This window comes from Aegilops tauschii, chromosome 6, assembly GCF_002575655.3.
Source record: "Aegilops tauschii subsp. strangulata cultivar AL8/78 chromosome 6, Aet v6.0, whole genome shotgun sequence".
NCBI classification, from domain to species: domain Eukaryota; kingdom Viridiplantae; phylum Streptophyta; class Magnoliopsida; order Poales; family Poaceae; genus Aegilops; species Aegilops tauschii.
The window spans coordinates 103138194-103160085 of record NC_053040.3 but is presented as its reverse complement, the minus strand read 5'-3'; the positions used below and the strand labels follow the sequence as shown (position 1 = coordinate 103160085).

The 21892-nt window shown below is 45.5% G+C and overlaps 2 protein-coding genes across 2 annotated transcripts; both read left to right on the top strand.

The window, feature by feature from the left end:
• The first annotated feature begins 17851 nt into the window (after positions 1 to 17851).
• LOC109747228 (uncharacterized) lies at positions 17852 to 18418 on the top strand. The gene has a single exon (XM_020306318.1). It carries the CDS (start codon positions 17852 to 17854, stop codon positions 18416 to 18418), a length of 567 nt encoding a protein of 188 aa, XP_020161907.1.
• A 610-nt stretch (positions 18419 to 19028) lies between these two features.
• Positions 19029 to 20075, top strand: LOC109747229 (BTB/POZ and MATH domain-containing protein 1-like). Its single transcript, XM_020306319.1, has one exon. The coding sequence runs from the start codon at positions 19029 to 19031 to the stop codon at positions 20073 to 20075; it is 1047 nt and encodes a 348-aa protein (XP_020161908.1).
• The last annotated feature ends 1817 nt before the right edge of the window (positions 20076 to 21892 follow it).

Sequence of the window (21892 nt, the reverse complement as noted above, 5' to 3'; positions counted from 1 at the left end):
TTGAAAACTCTGAAAAAGCACCGTGCTGCTATTGGATATACTCTTGATGATCTTAAGGGCATTAGTCCCACTCTATGTCAATACAAAATAAATTTGGAGAAAGATGCCAAACCATTTATTGATCATCAACGATGGCTGAATCCTAAGATGAAAGAAGTGGTAAGAAAGGAAATAGTAAAGCTCCTTGAGGGAGGTATAATCTATCCCGTTGCTGATAGTCAGTGGGTATGTCCTGTCCATTGTGTCCCTAATAAGGGAGGTATTACTGTCCTTCCTAATGATAAAGATGAATTGATTCCACAAAGAATTATTACAGGTTATAGGATGGTAATTGATTTCCGCAAATTAAATAAAGCTACTAAAAAAGAACATTACCCCTTGCCATTCATTGATCAAATGCTAGAAAGGTTATCCAAACACACACATTTTTGCTTTCTAGATGGTTATTCTGGTTTCTCTCAAATACCTGTGTCAGCTGATGATCAAGCAGAGACCACATTTACTTGCCTTTTTGGTACTTTTGCTTATAGACGTATGCCTTTTGGTTTATGTAATGCACCTGCTACCTTTCAAAGATGCATGATGGCTATATTCTCTGATTTTTGTGAAAAGATTTGTGAGGTTTTCATGGACGATTTCTCCGTCTATGGATCCTCTTTTGATGACTGCTTGAGCAACCTTGATCGAGTTTTGCAGAGATGTGAAGAGACTAACCTTGTCTTGAATTGGGAGAAGTGCCACTTTATGGTTAATGAAGGTATTGTCTTGGGGCATAAAATTTCTGAAAGAGGTATTGAAGTTGATAAAGCTAAATTTGATGCTATTGAAAAGATGCCGTGTCACAAGGACATCAAAGGTATAAGAAGTTTCCTTGGTCATGCCGACTTTTATAGGAGGTTCATTAAGGACTTCTCAAAAATTTCTCGGCCTTTGACTAACCTATTAAAAAAGATATACCATTTGTCTTCGATGATGATTGTGTAGAAGCATTTGAAATACTTAAGAAAGCATTGATTTCTGCACCTATTGTTCAGCCACCTGACTGGAATTTACCTTTTGAAATTATGTGTGATGCTAGCGATTATGCGGTAGGTGCTGTTCTAGGACAAAGAGTTGATAAGAAATTAAATGTTATTCAATAGGCTAGTAAAACTCTAGACAGTGCTCAGAGAAATTATGCTACTACTGAAAAGGAATTCTTAGCAGTTGTATTTTCTTGTGATAAGTTTAGACCTTATATTGTTGATTCTAAAGTAACTATTCACATTGATCATGCTGTTATTAAATACCTTATGGAAAAGAAAGATGCTAAACCTAGACTTATTAGATGGGTTTTCTTGCTACAAGAATTTGATTTGCATATTATTGATAGAAAGGGAGCTGAGAACCCCGTTGCAGACAACTTGTCTAGGTTAGAAAATGTTCTTGATGACCCACTACCCATTGATGATAGCTTTCCTGATGAACAACTGAATGTCATAAATGCTTCTCGTACTGCTCCATGGTATGCTGATTATGCTAATTACATTGTTGCTAAATTTATACTACCTAGTTTCACATACCAGCAAAAGAAAAAGTTTTTCTATGATTTAAGACATTACTTCTGGGATGACCCACATCTTTATAAAGAAGGAGTAGATGGTGTTATTAGGCATTGTGTGCCCGAGCATGAACAGGAACAGATCCTACGCAAGTGTCACTCTGAGGCTTATGGAGGACACCACGCTGGAGACAGAACTGCACATAAGGTATTGCAATCTCGTTTTTATTGGCCTACTCTCTTCAAGGACGCCCGTAAGTTTGTCTTATCTTGTGATGAATGTCAAAGAATTGGTAATGTTAGTAGACGTCAAGAAATGCCTATGAATTATTCACTTGTTATAGAACCATTTGATGTTTGGTGCTTTGATTATATGGGACCGTTTCCTGCCTCTAATGGATATACACATATTTTTGTTGTTGTTGATTACGTTACTAAGTGGGTAGAAGCTATTCCAACTAGTAGTGCTGATCATAACACTTCTATTAAGATGCTTAAAGAAGTTATTTTTCCGAGGTTTGGAGTCCCTAGATATTTAATGACTGATGGCGGTTCACATTTTATTCATGGTGCTTTTCGTAAAATGCTTGCTAAGTATGATGTTAATCATAGAATTGCATCTCCTTATCACCCACAGTCTAGTGGTCAAGTAGAATTGAGTAATAGAGAACTCAAATTAATTTTGCAAAAGACTGTTAATAGATCTAGAAAGAATTGGTCCAAGAAACTTGATGATGCATTATGGGCCTATAGAACTGCATATAAAAACCCTATGGGTATGTCTCCGTATAAAATGGTTTATGGAAAGCATGTCATTTACCTCTCGAACTAGAACATAAGGCATATTGGGCTATTAAAGAACTCAATTATGATTTCAAACTTGCCGGTGAGAAGAGGCTATTTGACATAAGCTCACTTGATGAATTGAGAACCCAAGCCTATGAGAATGCCAAGTTGTTTAAAGAAAAAGTTAAAAGATGGCATGACAAAAGGATACAAAAGCGTGAGTTTAATGTAGGTGATTATGTATTGCTATACAACTCTCGTTTAAGATTTTTTGCAGGAAAACTTCTCTCCAAATGGGAAGGTCCTTACATTATCGAGGAGGTCTATCATTCCGGTGCCATAGAAATCAACAACTTCGAAGGCACAAATCCGAAGGTGGTGAACGGTCAAAGAATCAAACACTATATCTCAGGTAATCCTATAAATGTTGAAACTAATGTTATTGAAACCGTGACACCGGAGGAATACATAAGAGACACTTTCCAGAATGTTTCAGACTCCGAAAAGGAATAGGTATGTGGTACGGTAAGTAAACCGACTCCAAAACAGTTCTAATGGCAATTTTTCTTTGTTTTGGAATATTTAGAAAAATAGGAAAATAAGAAGCAGTCCGGGAAGGACACGAGGCCTCCACGAGGGTGGAGGGCGCGCCCTAACCCCCTGGGCGCGCCCCCTACCTCGTGGGCACCTCGTGCGCTCTCCGGACTCCGTTTTCTTGCACGATACTTCTTTCGGTCGGTAAAAATTCATTATATAATCTCCCGAAGGTTTTGACTCCTGTATCACGCAAATATCCTCTGTTTTCGTTTCGAGCTATTTTCCTGACAGATCTAGATCATCATGACGTCTCCAAGCGCCCCCACGGACAAGTTCTTCGAGAAGGTCATCAACCCCTACCTCGCGGAGGTGCCGCAACACCCTCAAACCATTGAGATGCGTGATGGGTTGCTGCACATCCGCGATGTTGAGGGACCAAGGAGGACCGGAAGCGTGGAGACGAGGCTCGAAGCAATGGAGCAACAAGTTTTCAAGTGCCAGGGGATGGTGGAACGTGGACTCAACGCCAACCACATGATGATCGCGGAGTTCACCAACAACCACAAGTTGGATGCCAATAACATTGGGGAAAGCATCTTCAAGCTTCACGAGAAGGTCGAGCATCCCCAAGCCCAAATCTATGACCTGCAAAACCAAAACTGTGAGTATGAATATAGATTCAAGAGGATGAGTTTGGCCACAGATTTGAGGATCCCGGAGACTCGATCATCCTTCTATGATGGTGAGCCTATGCCTTGGAAGATGGACGACAAGCCCACATCATCAACAACTCCACCATCTTCTTCACCAGCAAAGGAGATATAATCACATGGGTATGGGCACTCCCCTTGGCAACTGCCAAGCTTGGGGGAGGTGCCCCGGTATCGTATCACCATCACACTCCTATCTTTACCGTTTTTCTTAGTTTGATCCTTTTAGTAATATCTTGATCTAGTAGAATAAAAGTTTTTGCTATGATTTAGTTTTGAGTTTGCTTTATGATCCCTCTATGTAATCGAGTCCGTGAGCTATATAATAAAGATTAGTGTTGAGTCAAGGGCTTGATTATTTTGCCATGATCTTGAGGGAATAAAAGAAAAGAGAAAGAATAAAAAGAAATATAGAGACCATATTGATCTTATGGAGAGTAATGACTTCACATAGAAAGAGTATGATGATTAAAAATTGTTGAGAGTGGACAAACATAGTTTTGATCATCGTTGCAATTAATAGGAAGTAATAAATAAAGAGAGGTTTCACATATAAATATACTATCTTGGACATCTTTTATGATTGTGAGCACTCATTAAAGTATGACATGCTAAAGAGTTGATGTTGGACAAGGAAGACAACGTAATCGGTTATGTTTTCTTATATCTGAAATAAAGTATATTGTCATGGATCATCCAACATGTTGAGCTTGCTTATCTCCCCCATGCTAGACAAATTCTTTGCACCAAGTAGAGATACTACTTGTGCTTCCAAATATCCTTAAACCCAGTTTTGCCATGAGAGTCCACCATATCTACCTATGGATTGAGTAAGATCCTTCAAGTAAGTTGTCATCGGTGCAAGCAATAGAAATTGCTCTCTAAATATGTATGACTTATTAGTGTGGGAGAAAATAAGCTTTATACGATCTTGTGATGTGGAAGAAATAAAAGCGACGGACTGCATAATAAAGGTCCACATCACAACTGGCAATATAAAGTGACGTTCTTTCGCATTAAGATTTTGTGCATCCAACCCTGAAAGCGCATGACAACCTCTGCTTCCCTCTGCGAAGGGCCTATCTTTTACTTTTATCTCTTACCCTTATGCAAGAGTCATGGTGATCTTCACCTTTCCTTTTTACATTTTATCCTTTGGCAAGCACATTGTGTTGGAAAGATCCTGATATATATACCCAATTGGATGTAAGTTAGCATGAACTATTATTGTTGACATTACCCTTGAGGTAAAAGGTTGGGAGGCGAAACTATAAGCCCCTATCTTTCTCTGTGTCCGATTAAAACTCCGTAACCACAAGTATTGCGTGAGTGTTAGCAATTGTGAAAGACTAAATGATAGTTGAGTATGTGGACTTGCTGAAAAGCTCTTATATTGACTCTTTCTGATGTTATGATAAATTGCAATTGCTTCAATGACTGAGATTATAGTTTGTTAGTTCTCAATGAAGTTTCTGATTCATACTTGACATTGTGAATAGATTATTACTTGAGCATAAGAAATCATATGACAATATCCATATATGTTGCTGTTATAAGAATGATCATGATGCCCTCATGTCCGTATTTTATTTTATCCATACCTCTGTCTCTAAACATGTGGACATATTCATCGTTATCGGCTTCAGGACAAGCGAGGTTTAAGCTTGGGGGAGTTGATACGTCCATTTTGCTTCATGCTTTTATATTGATATTTATTGCATTATGGGTTGTTATTACACATTATGTCACAATACTTATGCCTATTTTCTCTTATTTTACAAGGTTTACATAAAGAGGGAGAATGCCGGCAGCTGGAATTCTGGACTGGAAAAGGAGCAAATATTAGAGACCTATTCTGCGCAACTCCAAAAGTCCTGAAACTCCACGGAAGTTTTTTTGGAAATAATAAAAAATACTGAGCGAAGAAAATACCAGAGGGGACCCACACCCTGGGCACGAGGGTGGGGGCGCGCCCTACCCCCCGGGCGCGCCTCCTGCCTCATGGGCCCCCTGGTGGCCCTCCGGTGCCTATCTTCTGCTATATGAAGTCATTCGTCCGAGAAAAAATCATAAGCAAGCTTTCGGGACGAGACTCCGCCGCCACGAGGCGGAACCTTGGCGGAACCAATCTAGGGCTCCGGCGGAGCTGTTCTGCCGGGGACACTTCCCTCCGGGAGGGGGAAATCATCGCCATCATCATCACCAACGCTCCTCTCATCGGGAGGGGGCCAATCTCCATCAACATCTTCACCAGCACCATCTCCTCTCAAACCCTAGTTCATCTCTTGTATCTAATTCTTGTCTCTAAGTCTGAGATTGGTACCTGTAGGTTGCTAGTAGTGTTGATTACTCCTTGTAGTTGATGCTAGTTGGTTTATTTGGTGGAAGATCATATGTTCAGATCCATTATGCATATTAATACCCCTCTGATTATGAACATGAATATGCTTTGTGAGTAGTTACGTTTGTTCCTGGGGACATGGGAGAAGTCTTGCTATTAGTAGTCATGTGAATTTGGTATCCGTTCGATATTTTGATGAGATGTATGTTGTCTCTCCTCTAGTGGTGTTATGTGAACGTCGACTACATGACACTTCACCATTGTTTGGGCCTAGAGGAAGGCATTGGGAAGTAATAAGTAGATGATGGGTTGCTAGAGTGACAGACGCTTAAACCCTAGTTTATGCGTTGCTTCGTAAGGGGCTGGTTTGGATCCACATGTTTCATGCTATGGTTAGGTTTACCTTAATACTTCTTTTGTAGTTGCGGATGCTTGCAATAGGGGTTAATCATAAGTGGGATGCTTGTCCAAGTAAGGACACCACCCAAGCACTGGTCCACCCACATATCAAATTATCAAAGTACGGAACGCGAATCATATGAACGTGATGAAAACTAGCTTGACGATAATTCCCATGTGTCCTCGGGAGCGCTTTTCTCTTTATAAGAATTTGTCCAGGCTTGTCCTTTTCTACAAAAAGGATTGGGCCACCTTGCTGCACTTTATTTACTTTTGTTACTTGTTACTCGTTACAAATTATCTTATCACAAAACTATCTGTTACCGATAATTTCAGTGCTTGCAGAGAATACCTTGTTGAAAACCGCTTATCATTTCCTTCTGCTCCTCGTTGGGTTCGACGCTCTTACTTCTCGAAAGGACTATGATAGATCCCCTATACTTGTGGGTCATCAGTACAGCGAAACCATCCAGGAGCACCACGAAACCTTATTTCCACTGCCGCAACCTTCTGTACCCGTGAGATCCTATCTTGGGGCCTTTTCCGGCGCTCCGCCGGAGGAGGAATCGATCACGGAGGGCTTCTACATCAACACCATAGCCTCTCCGATGATGTGTGAGTAGTTTACCACAGACCTTCGGGTCCATAGTTATTAGCTAGATGGCTTCTTCTCTCTCTTTGGATCCCAATACAAAGTTCTCCTCGATCTTCTTGGAGATCTATTCGATGTAACTCTTTTTGCGGTGTGTTTGTCGAGATCCGATGAATTGTGGGTTTATGATCAAGATTATCTATGAACAATATTTGAATCTTCTCTAAATTCTTTTATGTATGATTGGTTATCTTTGCAAGTCTCTTCGAATTATCAGTTTGGTTTGGCCTACTAGATTGATCTTTCTTGCAATGGAAGAAGTGCTTAGCTTTGGGTTCAATCTTGCGTTGCTCGATCCCAGTGACAGCAGGGGAAACGACACGTATTGTATTGTTGCCATCGAGGATAAAAAGATGGGGTTTATATCATATTGCTTGAGTTTATCCCTCTACATCATGTCATCTTGCCTAATGCGTTACTCTGTTCTTATGAACTTAATACTCTAGATGTATGCTGGATAGCGGTCGATGTGTGGAGTAATAGTAGTAGATGCAGGCAGGAGTCGGTCTACTTGTTGCGGGCGTGATGCCTATATACATGATCATGCCTAGATATTCTCATAATTATGCACTTTTCTATCAATTTCCCGACAGTAATTTGTTCACCCACCGTAATACTTATGCTATCTTGAGAGAAGCCACTAGTGAAACATGTGGCCCCCGGGTCTAATTTCCATCATATTAATCTTCTGTCAACTAGCTATTTCTGTCGCCGTTTATTTTGCAATCTTTCTTTTAATCTTTATCATAAAAATACCAAAAATATTATCTTATCATCTCTATCAGATCTCACTTTTGCAAGTGGCCGTGAAGGGATTGATAACCCCTTTATCGCGTTGGTTGCAAGGTTCTTATTTGTTTGTGTAGGTACGAGGGACTTGCGTGTGGCCTCCTACTGGATTGATACCTTGGTTCTCAAAAACTGAGGGAAATACTTACGCTACTTTGCTGCATCATCCTTTTCTCTTCAAGGGAAAACCAACGCATGCTCAAGAGGTAGCAAGTAACTTTGCAGAAAATCAACAGAAATTTCTGGTGGAGGAGCTTCCTTACCATGAACAAAATCTGTACATTTTTGTTCATTGGTCACCAAGTGAAACTACCTCCAGTTGACTCCATGAATAGGAATCTGGAGGAAGGATAAGTCCATGATGTCACAGATGTTGTGGGTTCATCAATGATGCCATCTAGAGGAGGTTCGGGTTTAGCTAATGCACATAATTATGAGCTACTTACATGATGCAATTTTTACTTTTTTTCCTGGTAATACCATAGGATTAGACACATAGCTTTGATGTTACGCATGAATTTAACTACGAGACTGCAAGATGAGTTGCTCTTTGCTGTTGTTTTTTATGTAAGAGCAAAATCAAGTCTGTTCTTTTTGTGCCTTTCTTTTCAGTAGCCCTTAACAGTTCATTAATCATGTCCTGAATGTTTTTTACTCCCTCCATTCCAATTAAGCGTCGCTGATTTAGTACAAAGTTGTACATAATCAGTGACACTTAATATGGAACAAAGGGATTACCAACTTAAGCTACACTCTGTTTATGTAATACATATTTCATTCTATTTATGTCCTGTCCTTAATCTGCTCATCGTGAATAGTTTATACCTGATTTGACGATCCCTTGAAAGAGAGATTTCTGAATGAAGTCCTGAGGCGAAGTAAACAATGGGTTTCTGGGCTAAAGCAAAGAGCATTATAAATGAAAAAGGTAAATTTCTATCTAATGATCACACTATTTTCTATTATCATCTAGCTGTTGCTTTTTCCATTGTCTGATAAATGAAATAGTTTTCTCAGGAAAGGGTGTTGAACCTGCTAATAAACAATGCCTTGCCATTGAACTTTGAACTATATGCCCCCTTCCTCTTAAGCTCCCTTTTTGTCTGTTCTTATACTCCCTCTGTCCGAAAAAGTTTGTCCCAATATATGACATATAATAGTTCCATGTGTTTCCTATGAAAATTGGTTAACCTAATTTTACTCTCTGGATGGATGTTGCTACATGGTGTTCAGTGAACATGCTTGCTGCTATTTTCTATTGATGGGTTTGTAGCTGGTACTGACTGTCTATGTTCAGTTTTCTATGCAGATACTTCTTTGTATCTCGCTTTCAATTCTTCATTATAGACCAATGGATTATGTTTCTCTTTCCCTTTCCTTGAGAAATGGGCCTTGGTGTTCACATTTTCCCCCATCATCTTAATCATGAATAGATAAATGTCGAGCATACTCCAATCTATAATAAATCTTATATCTGTTAGTGTTAATCTGGAGTGGAGTAATTACTTAGTTGTCATTGACACGAGTTTAGTTGTTGAAAACTTCATTTTTTTTTTGAAAAGGAGGATTACCCCCGATCTCCGCATCTGGGCAATGCATGCAGCCATTTTATTAATTATTCACGAAGACTTTACAAAGTAGTACATCAGGTAGTGTGAAGCCACCATCCTAGCAACATCTGTCGCTACTCCAATCCACTTGTTGAAAACTTCAAATGCTTCTCAAATTTTGCCTCTAGCTAACAAGATTAGCATATGTTTTGGCATTCTCTCTAGGCAAACATTAGAAGAAAGAAGTATATGCAGAGTATTGATATTTTGTAGCTGGTGTCGCATAAGCTATTTGTGAAACTTCACAGCTGTATAATTTTGTATCCTCACATGACTAGATGTTTGAGCTTTCTCCGAACTGTTGCGGCATCTTGGGCTACAGTATGAAACGTGCATGACCTTGAGACACAAGCAACGACCTTGCGTCCTGCAACTGCAAACTCTGGCCGCTACCTGCGAGGAGAATGGTCGCCAAGTGAAACTACCTCTAGTTGACTCCATGAATAGGAATCTGGAGGAAGGATAAGTCCATGCTGTCGCAGATCTCAGAGGATTCTCATCCAATGTAGCAGAGGTGGTGTCTCAGATTCTCATCCAATAGGAAGGTTAAAGCTTAGCTATGATTGAACCTCAAGCACATACAGTTGCCTAACTCTGTTGTCAAACGTATATTTCTTCCCCAACACCTCCTATTCCCTCACTATCAGATTTATGATTACTACAATTCACTAGATATTTCTCCTCCATTTGAATGTTTTTGTATGGATGTACTACAATACTAGTAGTATCAAAGAGTTATTTACTTCATTTCCCCCTTTTACACCTTATTCTTCCTTTCTCCTCCACTACGTACGTATTTTCGTGTTGTTTAAAGCAGTGGCAAACCAACAAGGTGCAAGGGAGAGACTGATGATGGCTAGCTCCCGACACTTCCCAAATATATAGCGGCGCTAGTGTACTATTGCTTCATTGATCCATTTTGAAAAGAGATATGCTAGCTTCTGACCATAAGGACAAATGTAGCTAATGTTTGTAATCAAAGTGCAAAACTAATATCCTTAGCTACCACGCGTCCGCCAATTCATCGTCCTCGATCTAGACTGATCTGACCGTTGGAATTAATATTTGCATAAAAAGTCTTGTTTTCTAAAGAATTATTAGTCTTCAACTCAGAGAGAAACATCCGATCAATTTATTGTAATAGCTCCGATTATTATTACAATGAAATTTTAGAAGACTATTTAGCCAGTGACAATTGATGTCCCTCTAGCAAAATACCAGTTTTCAGTATTGCGACCATATGAGTTAGTACTGTCTAAATATGGTGAGTGAGTACTGCAGTACTAATTCTAGTACTAAAAATCGATACGGTGATCATACGGAAATGTAAACTGTTGCATGTCAAAATTAGCACATCTTGTGCCCTGAAACATGGCATAAGTTAGCACATTTTGTGTCCTGAGTTCGTGTGCAACGTCATGTGCTTTCTCCTGGGACGAGGACGACGAGGAGCTCCAGATGGTCGCAGGTGTCACTGGCTACGCCAGGGCCTGGATGGCGCAGGCAGAGTGACACACCTGTATGTGATTGATTGTTACCTTAAACTTTCATCATGCATGTAAGTACGTCTCAGTTTATCTCATTGGACTAATACTACTCTACTCCACTAGTAGTCTTACTCGTTACTAGCTAGCAGCTTTCTTGTTGCAGTATTCAAATTCTCACACTAAATTTTGCCATGTAGGACCCCAACCCCCGCTCGACCCCCTTGCGCCGCCACCCAGGGCGACGCCGGGGGGCCAACTCCTCGCGCCGCCAGCCCTCCCGCGAAGCAGATCTCTGCCGCCACTGCCGCCAGCACTGGCCGCGGTGGTGGCGGCGCTCGACGCCTAACGGGCTAGGGCAGGAGGGAAGCGGCGGATCCCCCATCAGGCGGCTGGCGTGCCTCGTGCGGGGTGTCTTCGTGCGGCAGCCACGGCGGCGTCCTAGCTGTGCGGCAGCAGCCGGCGAACCCAGGGCTGGTGAGGTCCTCCGGTGGGATTCTTCACCCGAGGTACAGACTAAGTTATTCTTCATCCGAGGTAATCGTACGATCATTTTCTAAATAAATTATGTTTAGAATATAAATAGTTACATGCATATTGATTCAATATGTAAAATTTGGTAGGTATAAAAAACAAAAATATAGGTTATAAGACCAGAAAAATCATATTTTATGTATGTTTTACACTATGTTTTTACGTTCGTAATTTTAGTAACATAAAATATTTTTTACAGTGAGTACATATTTTCTTACGTTTTCTTTTTATGTATGAAATAAGATAAAATTTACGAAACGTAAAAATACAGCGCATTGATGTAAAAATAGAGAAGGATAAAGAATAACTATTCCTCACCCAGGATGATTTCACATCTAGATGTGAGATAACTATCTCACATCTAACTCCATCACCGTTGAATGAAAACTCTTTAAAATTTGTGCTACAGTACGTTGTTTTGTTTTTCGAGCGCCCGAGGCTATCTCGCTTCATGTTTGTTTTTGTTTCCTTGTGGGCTTTCGATCGGAGTGTGGCCTTTTAATGTTTTTCTCACGTCTTGTGTTTTGGGCTGCTTTTTTCTTTCTAAAACCTATGGTTGAGAAAGAGAACAACTAAGTTAAAACCCTCATTTATTCGGGAGCAACTAGTTAACGAGCGCTTCTTCGGAAGCCTCGCAACGATCAGCGTCATTTGGCGCTCTCAGCCATTCTCCACGTGTCATGCTCTGGGCGCTCCTTCCGAATTTTATTTTTTTATTTTTCTGCACGCATTTACGGTTTTTAAACGGTTTTTTTGACGTTTTGGTTTTTCACCGGTCTTCCTTAGCTTTTCAATTAAAAAAAAATTTGATTTTCTTTTTTGCGCGAAAAACTATTTTTTTTCTTTTGCGAGAGTCACGGTTTTGCTTCCGCGAGAGGCACGGTTTTGCTTTCGCGAGAGTCACGGCCGTGCCTCTTGAAAACGGAAAAAAACGCGTTTTTTGTTTTTTTATTTCACGAGAGTCACGGTTTTGCTTCCACGAGAGGCACGGGTGTGATTTCGCGAGAGTCACGACCGTGCCTCTCGGAAACAGAAAAAAACGTGTTTTCTGTTTTTTTCGCGAGAGTCACGGTTTTGCTTCCGCGAGATGCATAGTTGTGCTTTCGCGAGAGTCACGGTTTTGCTTCCGCAAGAGGCACAATTGTGCTTTCACGAGAGTCACGGCCGTGCCTCCTCGGAAACAAAAAAAACGTGTTTTCTTTTTTTTATTCCGCGAGAGTCACAATTGCTTCCGCGAGAGACACGGTTGTGATTTCGTGAGAGGCACGGACGTGCCTCTTTCGGAAAGGGAAAAAACCCATGCTCCCGGTTCAGGCTTTTGTTCGGTACATAGGAATCGTGGAGGAAATTTGGAGGAACGCTGATCCTATAGAAATTCTTTCGTTCGGAGCGTTCGGAACCAAGGATTCATCGCTTCCTTTCCTCTGTAAAGTCTTGTCTGCCTGTACTTTCTGGAGGAAAAATAACATGCACTCCCACCTCTTGTGTTCGCGGAGGCCCGAGCCAAGGGGAAGGGAAAAGCCTGCTCAACCCTGCATCTGATCCCCCATGGGCCCACGTCATGTATGAATATGATGGATCTACGACATAAACTGGGTGCTTTTAACATATTATATTCCTTTGGTGGGTCCAACATAGGTAGAATCTCTTTCCAAGTTTTCCTACGTTCCGAACAGCCAATCAAATCGATACGGTACAGTTTTTCGCCACAAAGTTTTGCTCCTCATTTCCTTTTCATTTCCTTCATTTTACCACAATCCCATGTTTTTTTTCTTTCCTTCAATCCGAACAGGGCCTCAGTTTATTCGTCCGGTTTTTTCGTGAAAAAAAATTCGTCAAAACCTATCAACATGGGATCTAGTTTTGAAGATCTCGACGCGAGGAATCCAACGGTGAAAGCGATTCGAGATTTGGATACACGGTTTGAGAGATAATACGTTTTGAATAAACGGATCTACGAAAAAAGGGAAAACTCCCAGGTTGCGACAAGTGGCGCGTTGCGCCACTTGTCGCAACCAAGGGAATTGCAGTGATCTTTGCAACGAGTACTCCTCAATTAGTGACTTGCCTTCTCTCTCATTGTTTCTCACAAATTCAAGGAGAATTGTTAGTTTGTTTTTAGACTTATATAAATGTTCTACAAACTAACATATAAATATATAAATGTATACTTGTATTATTTTGTCTATTTGAATTTTTTAACATCTTTCCAAATTTTCAACATTTTTCAAACCATGAATATTTTTAAAATTGGCAATTTTATACATTTGTAAATATATTTTTCTAATTCTTAAATTTATTTTGAATTTACGTGTGTACTAACTTTCTCCTGGTTGCTACTCCGTCCTCGACATGCAAGCAGAGTTCGACCCATTTTTGTTTTAGTTGCAAGTCTGTCCTCGATACGCTACTCACCCCGTTCATTTTTTTCTAGTTGCAGGTCCGCTCGTGACACATAATCAGGTGATCTTTGACCTAGTTGCAAGTTCACCCTTGACTCGCAACTAGGGCTGATCCATTTTTGTCCGGGTTGCAAGTCCAGCCTTGACGCACAACTGGAATCCGACTTTTTTTTATCCCAGTTGCATGTCCACCCTCAACTTGCAACTCGTCTGTGATCCTTTTTTCCCGACTTGCAAGCATATCATTAACTCGCAACTGCAGTTCGATATTTTTTGTCACGGTTAAATGTCCATCCACAACCCGCAACTGGCCATTGACCCTCTTTTGCCCCACTTACAAGGATACCATTGACTCGCAAACCAGAGTCTGACTTTTTTTGTTCTGGTTGCATGTCCACCCCCAACTCGCAGTTGGCCATTGACCCTCTTTTGCCCCACTTGCAGGCATACCATCGACTCGCAACTGGAGTCTGTCTTTTTTTTGTCACGGTTGCATGTCCACCACTAACTCGAAACTGGCCATTGCCCCTCTTTTGCCCCACTTGCAAGCATACCATCGACTCACAACTGGAGTCTGACTTTTTTATCCCAATTGCATGTCCACCCGCAACTTGCAACAGGCCATTGACACTCTTTTGTCCCACTTGCAAGCATACCATCGACTTGCAATTGGAGTCTGACTTTTTTTGTCCCGGTTGCATGTCTACCCTCATCTTGCAACTAGGCATTGACCCTCTTTTTTGCCTCACTTGCAAGCATACCATCGAATCGCAACTGGAGTCTGACTTTTTTTATCCCGGTTGCATGTCCATCCTCCACTCGCAACTGGCCATTGACCCTCTGTAAGGGCATTTTTATCCCTTAGTTGGTTTGGTGATTGATGACAATGCTTTTGCGGACTAATCATGTGCATCGAATATTTCAGATATATTGACTAGGCACAAAATGTTTTGGTTCCCCTCGAAGGCTATGGAAGACGGCGTTTCTCTTCGGTTCTTTTCGGTGGTATTGAGTCGTAGGGAAGCCATACTATTAAGAGAGGGTCCGCGTTGGAAAGGTTGGGTGGATTCATCACGTACACATCTCCCTTTGCACCTCCTTTCCTCTAGCCTTTGGAGCATCCTAAGTTTTCCTTGTCTATGCAAATATTGCTCTTGCTTGCCGAACTAGGGCATGCGGTAGTACTGCTCCCTAGAGCGGTAGTACCGCAGGACCTTGCGGTAGTACCGCCCGCTGGTGCGGTTGTACCCAAGGGCCCATGGTAGTACCGCTTCTAGTAAGCGGTAGTACCGTGGTCCCTGACTTAGATCCGCAAGTACGCGGCAGTAAGGGGCGGATGTAATTTTTTACATTCTCGCCCCGCGCGGTAGTACCGCTGCTGGCTTATGGTACTACCGCGTCGGGTTTTTGCATCGACTCCAACTCTGCGGAAGTAGCCACGGATGTAATTTTTTTATATCCGTGCCTTCCCATCCCTGGACAGTCTCTGCCTTGCGGTAGTACCGCAAGGGTGAGCGGTAGTACCGCGCCAGCAGTACTACCGCCCTCTGCTTCAGTGCACCTTTGGCTGTTCTGGTCTCTGCTGCGTGGGCGGTAGTACCGCGGGGCCCTGCGGTAGTACCGCGCCTCAGGTGCGGTAGTACCGCGTGCCGCTGCGGTAGCACCGCGCCCCGGGTGCGGTAGTACCGCGCTGCGCAGGCTGAGTTGGTGGATAACGGTTGGATTTGTTCTTCCACTATATAAGGGGTGTCTTCCTCCTCTAGTTGACCACATCTTTCACCTCCAAGCTCCATTGTTGCTCCAAGCTCCATTTTCGCCCGATCTCCTTCCCTAGCCAATCAAACTTGTTGATTCTCTAGGAATTGGTTGAGAAGGCCCCAATCTACACTTCCACCAAGAGAAATTTGAATCCCCCACTAATCCCTTGTGGATCTTGTTACTCTTGGGTGTTTGAGCACCCTAGACGGTTGAGGTCACCGCGGAGCCATAGTCCATTGTGGTGAAGCTTCGTGGTATCGTTGGGAGCCTCCAATTAAGTTGTGGAGATTGCCCCAACCTTGTTTGTAAAGGTTCGGTCGCCGCCTCCAAGGGCACCAATAGTGGAATCACGGCATCTCGCATTGTGTGAGGGCGTGAGGAGTATACGGTGGCCCTAGTGGCTTCGTGGGGAGCATTGTGCCTCCACACCGCTCCAACGGAGACGTACTTCCTCTCAAGGGAAGGAACTTCGGTAACACATCCTCGTCTTGACCGGCTCCACTCTTAGTTATCTCGTGCCTTTACTTGTGCAAGCTTATTTGTGTTGTATCTCTTGCTTGCGTGTGTGCTTATTGTTATTGCATCATATAGGTTGCCTACCTAGTTGCATATCTAGACAACCTACTTTGATGCAAAGTTTAAATTGGTAAAGAAAAGCTAAAAATTGTTATATGCCTATTCACCCCCCTCTAGTCAACTATATCGATCCTTTCACCCTCTTTTACCCCACTTGCAAGCATACCATCGACTTGTAACTGGAGCCGAACTTTTTTTGTCCCGGTTGCATGTCCACCCTCAACTCGTAACTGGCATGTGATCCTTTTTTGCCCCACTTGCAAGCATACCATCAACTCGCAACTGGTGTCCGATTTTTTGGTCCCAGTTGCATGTCCACCTTCAAGTCGCAACTGGCCATTTACCCTCTTTTGCCCTCACTTGCAGGCATACCATCGACTCGCAACTAGAATTTGACTTTTTTTATCCCTGTTGCAGTCCACCCTCAACTCGCAACTGGCCCGTGACCTTTTTTTACCCCACTTGCAAGCATACCATCGACTCATAACTGGGCCAAACTTTTCTTTGCGCCAGTTGCAAATCCACTTTTCACTCGCAACTAGGCCTGACATTTTTTTGATCCAATTGCAAGTATATCGTCGACTCCCAACTGGGCTCGAACTCTTTTGTCCCAATTGCAAATCCATCATTGACTAGTGACCGGGCTGACTCTTTTTATTGTCCCAGTTGTAAGTCCATCGTTGACATGCGACTGAGCTCTTTTTTCTTTTTTACCATGGGTTTTCTTTAAAAGCTACCTTTTTAGTAGACTTTTCCCCCCAAAAGGCCCAGATTTGGCGGTGTCATTTTTTATGTGTCTTGTGATGCGCAACTAATGCAAAAAAGAGTCACACCACTACACTAGACCCTAGTTTTATGATCTTAGATCCGCCACTACTCCCGGATTAATTAAAGAAAAAAGAAAATAATTGGCCACGCAAAAAGGAACAACAAAATGTGTAGTCGAACGCTATTTAAAATTATGAAGTGTGTACTCGTAAAAGGTTCACCATACATATTAAAAAAGTTTACTGTGCATAGAAGAAAAGTTCAATGCATATTAGAAAAGTTCATGATATATTAAATATGTGTTCATGTGTATTTGAAAAAAAATGTTCATATATTTATGAAATTCTTCCGTGTGTATTTAAAAAACAGTATTCACCGTATATGAAAAGATGTTCGGTGTGTATTTAAAAAAATTCAGCATCTGTTAGAACAAATTTTATAATACATAAAAGTATAGAAAAAAATAAAAAAAAAATAAAAGAAAACAAGAAGAAAAACAAAAACGGTAAGAGAAAAAGGGAAAAAGAAAAAAAGGCAAAAATAAATAATAGATCACATTAGCTACGCCAGTACGCCAGTCTAAGGGGGGTGCGAGGGTGGGAGGTGCGCTATGCCCTTCGAGCAACTCCAACGGGCCGACCCAAACGGACGGCTTTTTGTCCGCTTTTTGTCCGTTTGGGTCGGCCGCCCGCCCGCCGTGCGCCCTCTTTTAGTTTTGGGTTGGCAGTATGCCCAACGGGCCGACCCATTTCATGACCGCGCGCGTTTAACATCATGTCGTCGCCCTGGTTTTGGCGCTCCAGCGCGCGGGAAAGGTTCGCTCGCGCGGGGGAAAGCGGCCTAGCGCGCGCTGGTTTTGGCGCTCCAGCGCGCGGGCTTTCCCGCGCCGCGGCCGGCGCTCGCTATAAAGAAGACGCTCCTTCCACACTCTGTCGGCCGCCCACTCTCGCCGCCTCTGCGCCACCATGTCGATCCGCCGCCTGGGCGCTTCGGATTTTCGCGGAGTCCGCGAGCGCCGCTCCGGCGCCTTCTCCGCCGAGATCTGGTTTCGCGAGAAACGTCTCGTCCTCGGCACCTTCGACGCCGCAGAGGAGGTGGCCCGCGCGCACGACGCGGCGGCGTGGCGCCTCCTGAGGCCTCGTCGGGATATGAATTTTCCCAACGTGTCGAGCCAGCGGGCACGGGATCTGGCGCCTCTCCCGTGGCTTTTCACCGACGAGGATCGTCGTGTCCACCGAAGGCGGCAGCGTCGCCTCGCCATCGCAGAGAAGGACGTGGAAGCCTTGGTGGTGTGGCGCGGAGGCTACCCGCAGGACATCATCGACGAGCGCCAGTTCTACAAGCAATTGAGATCGGAGAGGGACGCGAGGAGGAGGGAGCGAGCCGCCTATCTGGAGGACAAGCGTCCGCGGAAGCAGGCAGCTCAATTGAAACTGAAGCTACGAGAAACGTCGGGTTGGGACTTTGAAGACGAGCAGCTTGCTGACGCCTACCTTCAAACGTCGGAGGAGGACATTACCGAGTCGGAGTGAGAAAGCGACGACTAGTGGTCTTTTTTTTTATCTGTGTACGCTAAAACTATCTATGTACTGAAAAAATGGCTGGCGACGTCGGCGACCTAACAGGCGGGCGAGGGTGTGAATCCACTGTGCCACGACTAGAGGGCCCGGTGAGGAAAGAGGGCGAGCGCGCGCGTCCGGCTTGTGTCCGCGCCGACGCAAATCAGGCTAAAAAATGAGCCGGAAATGGATAGGCAGGCGGACGAAAGCGGACGCGTGTCCGTTTGGGTCGGCGCGTTGGGCCGGCTTTTTAGTCCGCGCCGACCGAAACGGACGGCCGCGGACGAAATGGGTCGCCCCATTGGAGTTGCTTAGTGCTGGCAATAAACACGATGTACAGCAGCGCTAAAAAAAGGAAAACAGCGAAAAAAGAAAAACAACAAACAAAAACAGAGCTATGTCAATTTACCAGAAGCTAACTAGTACCGCTACGAATCGGTGATTTTTACGAGTCGTGCCGGACAAGCTAACATAATTGTGGTCAATTCTAACACCCAAACCCTAACGCACGGAGCCCACGATTCTGTCTACAAAACAGTAGTAGCAGATAGCTTTGTACGTATAATCGATCAATCGTCCGGCAATGTCGGATTCCACCGGTGCCGCGGAGTTCGAGCTCAACTACTTGTCGATCGATCAGTACCCATGCGACCACGTTTTCCACTCCGACATCTTCTCCGCCGGAGGGTACGAATGGCGGATAGCCTGCTACCCGAACGACGTCGGAAGCTTCGTGTCCGTGTTCCTCGAGCTCATGGACGAAGCCAAGAACGTCACGGCCATCTTCGACGCCGCCATTACGGGCAACGACCAGCTGGCGGCGGGGGCGTCACGCTTCTTGTGGCACAGGCGGGCCGTGCATGTCTTCGGCTTCAGTAACTCACCTGAGGACGACCACCGCGATAATGACTTCTGGGGGTTCGATCAGTTCGTCCACCAGAGAGATCTCCACAACTACGACGCGAGGAGCAATGGGCGCGTCACGGTCAGGTGCTCGGTCTTGGTTGTCGACGACGGCAAGCGCCTCCCAATGAAAAAGGGGATAGCCGTGCCGCCGTCGGACATAGGAGATGATCTCGGCGGCCTGCTGGACTCCGCCGCACTGACGGACGTGTCGTTCGTCGTGGGCGACGACCAGGCGGCGCCGCTGCGCGCCCACCGTTCTGTTCTCGCCGCCCGCTCGCGGGTCTTCAAGGCGATGTTCAGCGGCCCGATGCTGGAGGCCACCTCGCCGTCGTCGCCCGTCACGGTGCGCGACATGGACCCCGAGACGTTCATGGCGATGCTCCGCTTCATATACACGGACGACCTTCCCGCCGGTCTTGGAGGCGACCCCGGCGAGGACGAGGCGCTCCGGTCCCTTCTTGCCGCGGCGGACCGGTACGCCCTGAACCGGCTGAAGCTTCTGTGCGCCCGGAGGCTGCTGGACAACGTGTCGGTGGACACGGTCGCCGCCGTGTTGGACTGTGCCGACACGTACAACTGCCCGGAGCTGAAGACAGAGTGCATCAACTTCGTGGCGGCGGATGGGAATTTCAAGAAGGTCGCGCTCACGGATGGTTTCTTGGAGTTGATGACGAGATCCCCCTCAATACTTGCTGAAATTAGAAACAGGCTTGGGAGGCCGTAACATATTAACATCACACGTAGTATTACTATTTCTTTGTCGTTTGAGAACTGTATAAATGTGTTGGCAACTCTTTCAGTTTCACGAACTCGCCGCTCATGGCACTGCTAGAAATCACTAATGGGAGGCCATAACATCACACGTATTACTATTTCTTAGTAGTTTGAGAACTGTAATGTATTGAAAACTCTTTCAGTTTCACGAACTTGCCCCTCATGGCACTGCTACAGAACACTAATATTGCACTCGAGCAAAATCCTTTCATCCGCACTCGAACTTTGATAGTACATTTTATCAATTTACACCCTTCTGAACTTTATTCTAATTTGTGCCTTTTTCGCAAAGGTCTGCGCTTATGCAGTTAGTGTGATTCCTCTGATATCCTCTTCCCGTACCCCCCCCCCCCCCCCGCGCGCCCCCCCAAGCGGGGCGACCGGGGCGGCCCTCCCTCCCCTCGCCGCCCAGCCCCCACCTCCCACCCCTCCTCCCGCCGCTGCCGCCGGCTGGCGTGGCCGGGCGTTGCCCGCGTGGCGCCGTGCCGAGGCCGGCGGTGGCGGCCCTCTTCCTCTCCCCCTCACGGTTCCCCAGCTCGGGCGGCGGTTTCCGGCGACGGTGCGCCTCGGCGGGCGGTGCTCCGGTGTAGATCGGGCGCAGATTCGGCGGCGGCGCGGCCCTTTGGCGGCGGGGGTTGGCCGACGGAGCCCTGCAGGCCCAGATCTGGGCCCTTTTGGGCCTGATCTGGGTCAGGGCGGGTTGGTCTGGCCTTCGGCGGGTCTCCTCCGGCTGGGCTGGCAGGATGCGGTCGTTGGGATCGGCGGCTCTGCGCTGCGTCGGCTGCAGCGCGGCAGCAGGAGCTTAACGGGCCCAATCTGGGCCCGGCTGGGCAGGGAGTCCGGCGTGCTCCCGCGCCTGCGTCCGGTCTGCTACGGCTTGTGCCAGTGGAGGTTGTCCCCTCCCACGTGGCTGTGGTGCTCCTGGCCCCTATCGGTGGTGGTCTCGTTTGGTTCGGCCGGCCTCGCAGCGTCTGCGGTGGAGAGACGACGGTGGTGTCCTCGTGACTGTGGTGGCGCAGGTTGGTGGGCGGTTGGCGTGGTGGAGCCGCCGGTTGGTCCTGGGTTGTGGGTATGAGGGGTAGGGCGAAATCCCTCTCGGGTCCGCCCGGCACCGATGCGGTGACGCCTGCGGGCGCCATCAACCTTCTTGAAGGGCGTCGGGAGTACCTCTCGCCCGCTTCCCTCCGTGTACCGGGAGAAATCCTAGGATTCGTCCGGGCACCAGCGTCGTCGTCGTCGCAGTCCTTCTTGAAGGTGTTGCTTGGTTCGCGGCGACTCGATGGCATTGGAGCGTGGTGGATGTTTCCGGTGGGCGCAGCGGTTCCGGGATGCCTCACCTTTCGTTCATCCGGTGCTGCCGGCATTTCTTTCTCTTGCTTTTCTCTTGTTTTTCTTTTGGGCATGATTGTGCTGTTTGCCCCAGCATCGCACTTCTGGCTATATCGGGTGGTTGCTATATTAATATAGTGGGGCGCAAGCCTTTTTCGGTATGCAGTTAGTGTACTTGAAGAATTGCCCCCGCGGTCGCCCTCGAGCTGTGGTCAGATCGAGGACACCCGCCGCTCCATGCCATGCCTACTTGACGGTGTCCAGCGCCCGTTAGCTTCGGCGGTACAGCTCACTCGACATCCAGCAGCGTCCGAAGCTCGGGGCTCTGGTTCCCCTTCCGACGGCGCTAGCCTTGGCAAGGGGATTGCGGGGGCCACCACGAGCTCGGCCTCGGATTTGTGCTCATTGTAGGCAGTGTTGAATCCTATTGATAAAATG